This window comes from Microcaecilia unicolor, chromosome 6, assembly GCF_901765095.1.
Source record: "Microcaecilia unicolor chromosome 6, aMicUni1.1, whole genome shotgun sequence".
NCBI classification, from domain to species: Eukaryota; Metazoa; Chordata; class Amphibia; order Gymnophiona; family Siphonopidae; genus Microcaecilia; species Microcaecilia unicolor.
In genome coordinates, this window is record NC_044036.1 from 184419426 (window position 1) to 184430327 (window position 10902).

General features: G+C 44.3%; 1 protein-coding gene across 1 annotated transcript in view; it reads left to right on the plus strand.

The window, feature by feature from the left end:
• Positions 1 to 5689, plus strand: part of LOC115472490 (cadherin-related family member 4-like) — a 95650-nt gene extending 89961 nt beyond the window's left edge. The window contains exon 10 of the mRNA XM_030206782.1: positions 5352 to 5689. Within this exon, the coding sequence (XP_030062642.1) occupies positions 5352 to 5407 (56 nt within the window). The 3' untranslated portion in view covers positions 5408 to 5689. The remainder of the gene's footprint in view (positions 1 to 5351) is intronic.
• Positions 5690 to 10902: the final 5213 nt, after the last annotated feature.

The following is a 10902-nucleotide window of genomic DNA, read 5'->3' on the forward strand; positions in this document are numbered from 1 at the left end:
GCTGAGGGGAAATATGATAGAGGTCTGTAAAATACTGAGTGGAGTGGAACAGGTAGACATGAATTGTTTACTCTTTCCAAAAATAATAGGACTAGGGGGCAACAATGAATCTACTAAGTAGTAAACTTAAAACAAACCGGAAAATATTTTTTCATTCAACGTGTAATTAAACTCTATAATTCGTTGCCAGAGAATGGGGTAAAAGCAGTTAGGTTAGCAGGGTTTAAAAAAAAGTTTGGCTAATAAGACACAACATAAAACAATCTCCATGATAACTAATGGTGGAGAAAAATATCTGTCAAAAAAACTCCTTTCTCAAAATTAAACACTTGGCAGAAGCACTGCAGTAAAGTAGTGAGTATATAACATGAGACCCAAAGTATACACTTAGTTTAAGAATACTGCAGCTTTCCTGCAAAGACACCCAGGTTGTGTCGCTCTATGCTTCTCACATCTTCTGGTATCTGTTGGATGGAATATCGAGGAGTTCTTGGATGTTCTTGAGCATGCAAATAGGTGGGGAAATGTGGGGTACAAATGCAACAAATAAATAAATAAAATAAATAAATGTGTGCCCTTCTGTGGACAATGTCAGGCTTGAGCACACTTTATCAAACCCTAAGGGCCGTTTGTTCCACCACAGGCTGCAGTATTCTTAAACTACGTGAAATAACTTTTTTTGGACATTGCTTACAAATCGGGAGATGGGCGTCCTTCTCGCAAGGTCGTCCAAATTGGCATATTCAAAAGCCGATTTTTTTACACCCTCAACTGCTTTTCGTCACGGGGGCGTGTCGGCAGGGTAGCAAAGGCGGGACTGGGGCGTGATTAGGAGATGGTCGTCCTCGGCCAATAATAGAAAAAAGAAGGGCGTCCCTGACAAGCACTTGGCCGACTTTACTTGGTCCATTTTTTTTCACGACCAAGCCTCAAAAATGTGCCCTAACTGACCAGATTACCACCGGAGGGAATCGGGGATGGCCTCCCCTTACTCCCCCAGTGGTCACTAACCCCCTCCCACCATAAAAAAACAAGTTTAAAAATACTTTTTTGCCAGCCTCTAAGCCAGCCTCAAATGCCAGCCAGCCTCAAATGCCAGCCCAGGTCCATTGCAGCAGTATACAGGTCCCTGGAACAGTTGTATTGGGTGCAGTGTACTTCAGGCAGGCGGACCTGGGGGGGGGGTTGGGGGGCTCGGCACCCATGGTAAGGGAGCTATGCACCTGGGAGCAATTTCTGAAGTCCACTGCAGTGCCCCCAGGGTGCCTGGTTGGTGTCCTGGCATGTGAGGGGGACCAGTGCACTACAAATGCTGGCTCTTTCATTAAAACTTGGGGTCCACGGGCCAATTTTAGCATACAATGGAAAAGGTGCCGGTAGTACCCCCAAGTACCCCGTCAAAAAAAGCCCTGGTTATCAGGCTCTTAGGCGTCTCTCTCTTTGCCTTTGCAAGGGCATAAATGTCCATAGGTTCTGGTTATGGTGTTACAGTCTCTCCTTGAAGCCCCATCTATCAGCAACCACTCAATTGGTTCCTCCTCTTCTGCTCCCTTCCACAGCTGATAATCCTTAAGAACAACCTGTCTGCCAGGGTCATGGGACCCACATTTGGGAACCTGGGAATTGTAGTCATGATTGCCCCATCTGAATGAGTCATGTGACTAACTCCTGGAAATTTGGGAATTGTAGTGAGGGCTAACCCCTCTAAAGTCACATGACCTACCCCGGGGAAGCTGGGAATTGTAGTCCCTCAAGTCCTCGGGCCCATGTTTTGGCAAATGTCTGTCTTTCAGGAGCCTTTTCCCAAAGATTTTCCCTTTAGGTCTGCCTACATATGTTTTTTTAAATAAATCTACGGTCACTTCCTTCCAAAAATTAGTGCCTTGATGGTATACAACATCCAGCTCCTAGGTGGAAATTTCGGAAGCATCAGGAATGGTCATGACCTCCTATGTTTTTTTTTAAATGAAGTGGGGGATATCTGGAATCGATGTCCACTGTAGGGACTAAGAGCTGAAGCAGAAGCAAAATTCAAGGATTGTATAGGACAATCATAAAGAGTGAATGGAATGAGAAGACTACAGATTACCTGTGAGCACAGTAGGTGGGTATAAATGGGCAGACTACATGGACCAAATAGTCCTTAATGGCCAACATCTTCTGTTTCAATGTCTGGGTTGAAAATAAGAAATTTGTTGGGACATGAAGACAAAAACTAAACTGTTCCAGGAAAACTAGAACAGGTCTCCTTAGTATCTATACTGTAACTTAGAAGGTGTGGCTGACAGAAGATACTGCCTGTTTCTGTAGTTAAGAATCAATGGCATGGACATTGACTATTTCTATAATTAGAAGTCATGAACACTTGGAAGGAAGTGACGTCACGGGGTTGAATGGCTGCCTAGGCTTTTAGCTCCTGCACTTCCCTATCTTATCGCTACACCATCTGTGGTCTTCACCGCCAATTTTTGCAAACAAGATATCGGGAAACGTTCAGTGACTTTTGCTGAAAAGAATGAGTAAGTCATCTTCCTCGCAGCATCGGGGGGGAGAGCACACATCGATGAGACGGACAGAGCGGAGTCTTTCGCACCAAATCTCTCCCGCGATGTCTGATTCAGACTCGGCTGCATCCCGCGTGGCTCCGCGTCGCTCCGCTTCAAAGAAAAGCATGCCGGCTGATGTGGCTCGGTCTTTGGAGGCGATACGAGAAGAAATAAAAGTGTCTCGGGTAGAAATACTGGAACATGTGGACACAATCAGCTTAGATCTCCGAGAGCTTGGAGGTAGGGTGGAAACCCTGGAACAGCGGGTGGACGAGCAGGCGGAGCAGTATAATGTGGTGGGCTTGCGACTTTCCCAGCTGCAGGACCAATCGGAGGAACTTCAGTACAAAATTGATGATCTTGAGAACAGGGGAAGGAGGCATAACTTGCGGTTCCGCGGGGTCCCTGAAACTGGTGACATGGAAGATGTTCCGGTACTGGTGCAGAACCTTTGTGCAAAGATACTACATGAAACATATGGGATCCTGCTGCAGCGGCGATTGATGGAGCACGTAGAGTGCGGGGGAAAAGAGTGGACAATAGCCCCAGAGATATTCTTGTTCGTTTTTATATGCTTTTAAGGAAAAGTTGTGGCAGAAGGCACGTCAGCTCTCCACCTTGGAGTATAATGATGCAAGGGTCTCTGTGTTTCAAAATCTCTCAGTGTTTACATTAGCACAGAGGCATGCTATGAAGTCAGTGATTGAAGCAGGAGACAATGCCTACAGGGATGGCTTCTGAGTCAAAGGCAGGGCTGCAGAAGTGGAAGAGAGTTCCACAGAAATTGAAGGCGCAGAAAGCTCAGACCTGACTGTAAACTGAGGACACTGGTGTTAATTCAAAATGATTTATTCCATGGTGTGTAGTGCTGGCTTGTAGGATGATGGGAGACTGAGAGGGGATTAAAGTTTTAGTGGGGTGTTTTGGCCGGGGGGGGGGGGGGGGGTATTACATTAGCTTTGACTTTAAGGGGTGGGGTGTGTGTGAGAGGTGTGGGGGAGGGTCTGGGAGGTGTGTTTGCTCTGTGGGTTGCTTTCCTTTGAATTCACACTCAATGCTGGAGGGTGTTGATTGGTGGGTAGCTGGAGGGGGGGGGGGAGGTTGGGTTGGGACAGCGGGGTGTTGGGTTTGAAGAGGGGGGGGTATTACATTAGCTTTGACTTTAAGGGGTGGGGTGTGTGTGAGAGGTGTGGGGGAGGGTCTGGGAGGTGTGTTTGCTCTGTGGGTTGCTTTCCTTTGAATTCACACTCAATGCTGGAGGGTGTTGATTGGTGGGTAGCTGGAGGGGGGGGGAGGTTGGGTTGGGACAGCGGGGTGTTGGGTTTGAAGAGGGGGGGGGGGTTGTGGGAGGCGCCTGTGGGTTGTATGTGCCTTTCATCACACATGGGGTTTGAACAGAGAATATTAGATGGCAGACTTTAAGGTTTTCACTTATAATGTAAAGGGGCTGAATTCTCCATATAAAAGGCATGCACTACTGCGTGAGTTGCGTCTGATGCATCCGCATGTGGTTTTTTTGCAGGAAACTCATTTTTTAAAGAAGCACGAGGGGCTGCTATCTTCTCGGCAGTACCTGACAGTATATTACGCTTCTGATATAAAGGGAGCTAAGAAAAGAGGGGTGGCTATTATGTTTCATAAGGATGTCCAGGTGCAACTCGTGCACTCGAAGAGAGATACAGAGGGTCACTGTATCTTTTTGCATGTTATGTTGGAGCAGGAGGAGTACACTTTGGTTAGTGTTTATGCCCCAAATGAACGGCAAGAGAGTTTTTTTTGTGCGCCTCCAAAGGGAGTTGCAGACCTTTGCTCGAAGAAAAGTGCTGGTGGCAGGAGACTTTAATGCTACTATGCAGCCTGGGCTTGATTGATCTGCTCCGACTGACTATAAAATCTCTCAGGCATTGAAAAACTTTGTGAATGCGATGGGTCTTTATGGGTCATCCTAGAGGGCGGGATTATACCTTTTATTCTGATGTGCATCTCTCTTATTCCAGAATAGATTGTTTTTCTTGACAAAACCTTATCGGGGGGGGGGGGGGGGGGTGACTCTTACATGGGTCATATCACTATTTCAAACCATGCTCCGGCCTGGGCTATTATTCCCTCTCTGGCAGGCAGATGATCAAAGCCCCACGCTGTTCCAAACAGCGCTCTAAAAATAGCAGATGATCAGAGAAAATGCATGCAAATTTAAGCAGTGCAATTATCTCTGATTATCGGGTAGAAGTGCAGGCGAATTGTGCCGAGCATGCGCTCAGCACAATCCTCCCGCACTTGACAGGTCTGGGCTGTATATGTGCGCTATATATGTGAGATGGAGAGGTTGACGGCGGTGAAAAGAAAAACCTTGCCACAATGGATACCCTTTTTGAATGCGTGTTCTCGATAAAAGTTGACTGGTTCTGATGAAAGGCGGGGGTGGATGGGATGGTATTGGGGGGGAGGAGGGGGGGTTCATTGGGGGCTTTGGGGGATGCTGGTAGTTAGGGTTATGGGGATATAACAATAATAGCACTAAAAATCTTGAAGTATTATCTGTATTGGTCATAGCATTGATATTTCCTTGTGCTTTTTTCAGCTATGTACTCTGTGTTATGTTAAGCACAACTGTTGCATTTTGTAATGGGCTGAGATGAGTATGTTTTGTTTTGTCTTAACAATGCTCAATAAAGTCTTCTATAAATGAAAAAAAAAAAAAAAGAAGTCATGAACACTTGTCTATGTGGTTATAAATAGTGACTGGTAAATGGGATATGATGTCTACATATGGTCTCTGGAGTAACTTGTTTTCTTTCTGTGTAGTTTCAGGAAGAGAATATCTATTTAATAGTAGAACTGGAGAACGTCGCTGGATCTAACACCTCCATCCTTACATCTCATTTACTCAGGACTGCTAAACAAAAATGTGCTTTTCTGTCATTTTTGTCATATTAATGTTCCATGTCATTCCACAAGAAGTAACGCGTCCAGGACTGAGACCATCATGGGGCCCAGGAGAGAGGGGTTGCATTTTCACTGAAAACATACTCCATGTGCCTGGTAGAGAAGGCCATGCTGCATAGATGAGATAACCCTTAACGTAAAAGATATCCCAGAAACGTATTTCAAAAACATACACGGAGTACACCACACTTTTAATCAAGTGTGCTGTACTCTGTAATTATTTATTTCTGGAGAGCTGCATGTTCAGCTATGTCAGAGAATGTGTGCCTAAGTACAGGTAGATTGATTAATCCAAAGTTATCGTCCTCAACCCTCAACAGTGTAAACTCTTTTTATAACAACATTGAGAGACATCAATGCACATAACTTTTCTTCTTTTGATCCACAGTTGTTCTTTCTCATAGTTATACAGCATATTGGGAGTAATTTTTGAGATCACCTGAAGTCAGTTGCTAGGATGATGTTGCAATTGCCATTATAGAAACATAGAAACATGACAGCAGATAAGGGCCAAATGACCCATCCAGTCTGCCCATCCTCAGTAATCACTAAGTCTTATTTTCCTAAGGGATCCCACATGCTTGTCCCGTGCTTTCTTAAATTCTGACACAGTCCTTGTCTCCACAACTTCCACCGAGAGGCCATTCCACGCATCCACTACCCTTTCAGTGAAAGAGTATTTTCTTAGATTCCTCCTAAGTCTATTTCCTTTTAACTTCATCATATGCCCCCTCACTCCAGAGTTTTCCTTCACTTGAAAAAGGCTTGCTTCCTGTATAATGACACCACTGAGGTATTTAAACTTCTCTATAATATCCCCTTTCTCTCTTGCAGTGTATACATGTTGAGGTTCCTAAGCCTGTCCCTATATGTTTACGACAGAGACCGCTTACTGGTTTTGTAGCCGCCCTTTGGACCGACTCCATCATGTTTATATCTGACCGCACCTACGGAAAGATATAAACAGGATGGAGTCGGTCCAGAGGGCGGCTACAAAATTAGTAAGCAGTCTCTGTCATAAAACATGTAGGGACAGGCTTAGGAACCTCAACATGTATAAGCTGGAAGAGAGAAAGGGGATTGGGTTGGATTTATTACTTATAACCTACCCTTAACCAGGGCTGCAAAAAAAATACATACATAAAATCACATAAAAACAATCACAATACACAGTCAAAAAAGAAAAAAACTAAAAAAAATTTTAAAACAATGTCCAGGTCCTCTAAATGGCCAAAGAATCAAGACCAGCAAGCACATAGGGGCCCTTTTACTAAAATGTTGACACATGGCAACAAGTTTGCTGCGAGCCAATCCATAACTACCACCAGGCTACCACAGGAGCCCAGCAGTAGTTCCCACCCCCAGCGAATGCCATTTCCAGCAGTACAAATATATTTCTATTTTTGTAGTGCCAGTGCTTACCCGGCGGTAATCGGGCAGTGCCACTGCCTGGTTACCATCCGGTTAGCACGGGAGCCCTTACCACCACCTCAATGGGTGGTGGTAAGTGCTTCCCCCCCCCCCCTCCCCAAAAGGCCACACGGCAAGTGGGAAATAGACCGGTGAGTTTGATGTCGGTGCCGGGCAAAATGGTAGAGACTATTATTAACAAAATTACAGAGCATATTCAAAAGCATGGATTAATGAGTCAAAATCAACATGGATTTAGTGAAGGGAAATCTTTCCTCACCAATCTACTACATTTCTTTGAAGGGGTGAACAAACATGTGGATAAAGGGGAGCCGGTTGATATTGTGTATCTGGATTTTCAGAAGGCGTTTGACAAAGTACCTCATGAAAGACTCCAGAGGAAATTGGAGATTCATGGGATAGGAGGTAGTGTTCTATTGTGGATTAAAAACTGGTTAAAAGATAGAAAACAGAGAGTAGGGTTAAATGGTCAGCATTCTCAATGGAGAAGGGTAGTTAGTGGGGTTCCCCAGGGCTCTGTGCTGGGACCGCTGCTTTTTAACATATTTATAAATGACCTAGAGATGGGAGTAACTAGTGAGGTAATTACATTTGCTGATGACACAAAGTTATTCAAAGTCATTAAATCGCGGGAGGATTGTGAAAAATTACAAGAGGACCTTACGAGACTGGGCGTCTAAATGGCAGATGACGTTTAATGTGAGCAAGTGCAAAGTGATGCATGTGGGAAAAAGGAACCCGAATTATAGCTATGTCATGCAAGGTTCCACGTTAGGAGTCACGGACCAAGAAAGGGATCTACAGCTAAGAAAGCAAATAGAATGTTAGGTATTATTAGGAAAGGAATGGAAAACAAAAATGAGGATGTTATAATGCCTTTGTATCGCTGCATGGTGCGACCGCACCTTGAATATTGTGTTCAATTCTGGTCGCCGCATCTCAAAAAAGATATAGTGGAATTAGAAAAGGTGCAGAGAAGGGCGACGAAAATGATAAAGGGAATGGGACGACCTCCCTATGAGGAAAGGCTAAAGTGGCTAGGGCTCTTCAGCTTGGAGAAAAGGCGGCTGAGGGGAAATATGATAGAGGTCTATAAAATAATAAGTGGAGTTGAACGGGTAGATGTGAAGCTTCTGTTTACGCTTTCCAAAAATACTAGTACATAAGTAATGCCATACTGGGAAAAGACCAAAGGCCCATCAAGCCCAGCATCATGTCCCTGACAGCGGTCAATCCAGGTCAAGGGCACCTGGCGAGCTTCCCAAACGTACAACTATTCTATACATGTTATTCCCGAAATTGTTGATTTTTCCCAAGTCCATTTAGTAGCGGTCTATGGAGTTGTCCTTTAGGTAACCATCCAAACCCTTATTAAACTCTGCCAAGCTAACCGCCTTCACCACGTTCTCCGGCAACGAATTCCAGAGTTTAATTACGCGTTAGGTGAAGAAAAATGTTCTCCTATTTGTTTTAAATGTACTACACTGTAGTTTCATCGCGTGCCCCCTAGTCCTAGAATTTTTGGAAAGCGTGAACAGACGCTTCACATCCACCTGTTCCACTCCACTCATTATTTTATATACCTCTATCGTGTCTCCCCTCAGCCGTCTCTTCTCCAAGCTGAAGCCCTAGCCTCCTTAGTCTTTCTTCATAGTGAAGTCGTCTCATCCCCGCTTTCATTTTCGTCACCCTTCGCTGCACCTTTTCCAATTTCACTATATTTCTTGAGATGCGGCGACCAGAATTTAATACAATACTCAAGGTGCAGTTGCACCATGGAACGATACAACGACATTATAACATCCTCACACCTGTTTTCTATACCTTTCCTAATAATACCCAACATTCTAGGGGGCATGCGATGAAGCTACAATGTAGTAAATTTAAAACGAATCGGAGAAAATTTTTCTTCACTCAACGTGTAATTAAACTCTGGAATTCGTTGCCAGAGAATGTGGTAAAGGTGGTTAGCTTAGCGGAGTTTTTAAAAGGTTTGGACGGCTTCCTAAAGGAAAAGTCCATAGACCGTTATTAAATGGACTTGGGGGAAATCCACTATTTCGGGGATAAGCAGTATAAAATGTTTTGTACTTTTTGGGATTTTGCCAGGTATTTTTGACCTGGATTGGTCACTGTTGGAAACAGGATGCTGGATTTGATGGACCTTTGGTCTTTCCCAGTATGGCAAAACTTATGTACTTATGCACTTATGGTTCACTTACTGCACAAGTAACACAAACCAATGGGAAAAAAAGCTCCGCTCAATTTGACAAGATTCCAACAAAAGTCGCAGAACAGTTTGTGCAATTGCAAGAAAATGAATTAATAATGGAAGAAGGAGAGGACCTCAGACTGGTGACAACTTTAATCTTAATTTATAAGATTACTTATTTAGTCACCGTATTTCAATCATAGGTCCCTACCAACCTCCTTCCTGGGTGTTAATACACATACTATTAGTGTATAAATATAGTACAAAAATAGCCATAACGAAGAGCAAAGCTACTTAGCTTATTGCAGCTTGAACTGAGGGTCTCCCCAATGGTCCCGTTTCGCCAGATGGGGCTTCGTCAGGAGAAGGACGCCCAACTGCAAAGCACTGCTCTATTGAAAATGGCCAAGTCCCAGCATTCAATCAATACAGCAGAACATAAATGAACACTTACTGCACAGCCATTTCTTTTTCAGCAAAAAAGACAGCCTTTTACCCACCGCGGTAAAAGGGGGCCTCAGCGCACGTCAAAAACATACATTAATGCTAGCGCAGGCCCCCTTTTCCTGCAGCTTAGTAAAAGGACCCCTTAGTTTGCTAAGCACAACAGATGTGCTTTCAATTGTCACTTAAATATTTCCGCACGACGTTCATTTTTAAGTCCACTTGGCAGTTTCTTAAAATGCATTTTTTTGAGGGGGTAAGCAAACATGTGGACAATGGGGAGCCGGTTGATATTGTATATCTGGATTTTCAGAAGGCGTTTGACAAAGTGCCGCACGAAAGACTCCTGAAGAAATTGCAGAGTCATGGAATCGGAGGTAGGGTATTATTATGGATTAAGAACTGGTTGAAAGATAGGAAGCAGAGAGTAGGATTGCGTGGCCAGTATTCTCAGTGGAGGAGGGTAGTTAGTGGGGTCCCGCAGGGGTCTGTGCTGGGTCCGTTGCTTTTTAATGTATTTATAAATGACCTAGAGATGGGAATAACTAGTGAGGTAATTAAATTCGCCGATGACACAAAATTATTCAGGGTCGTCAAGTCGCAGGAGGAATGTGAACGATTACAGGAGGACCTTGCGAGACTGGGAGAATGGGCGTGCAAGTGGCAGATGAAGTTCAATGTTGACAAGTGCAAAGTGATGCATGTGGGTAAGAGGAACCCAAATTATAGCTACGTCTTGCAAGGTTCCGCGTTAGGAGTTACGGATCAAGAAAGGGATCTGGGTGTCGTCGTCGATGATACGCTGAAACCTTCTGCTCAGTGTGCTGCTGCGGCTAGGAAAGCGAATAGAATGTTGGGTGTTATTAGGAAGGGTATGGAGTCCAGGTGTGCGGATGTTATAACTACTACTACTACTATTTAACATTTCTAGAGCGCTACAAAGTGTACGCAGCGCTGTACAAACACAGAAGAAAGACAGTCCCTGCTCAAAGAGCTTACAATCTAATAGACAAAAAGTAAAGCATTTAAATTTAAAATATTTAAGCAGTCAAGCACAAGAGAACAGTCACAGAAGGACAGAAGATGTTGAAGGGTGGTCAGTGTGATTAGGTGTAACTCTGGTTGGAGTAGTGGGAGAAGGTGATAGAAGAATAGAAATGGGTGAGGTAAAGTAATGAGTGGGTTGATAGGGAGGTTATATAAGACATGTCACTCTAGGGGTGGGTGGGTAGAGGGGTAGGGTGGGTGGAAGCAGGAGAAGGTATTCTCTGCAGCCTATCTGTGAGATGGAAAATGCTCTCTGAAGCTGCTGCTATAAGTTGT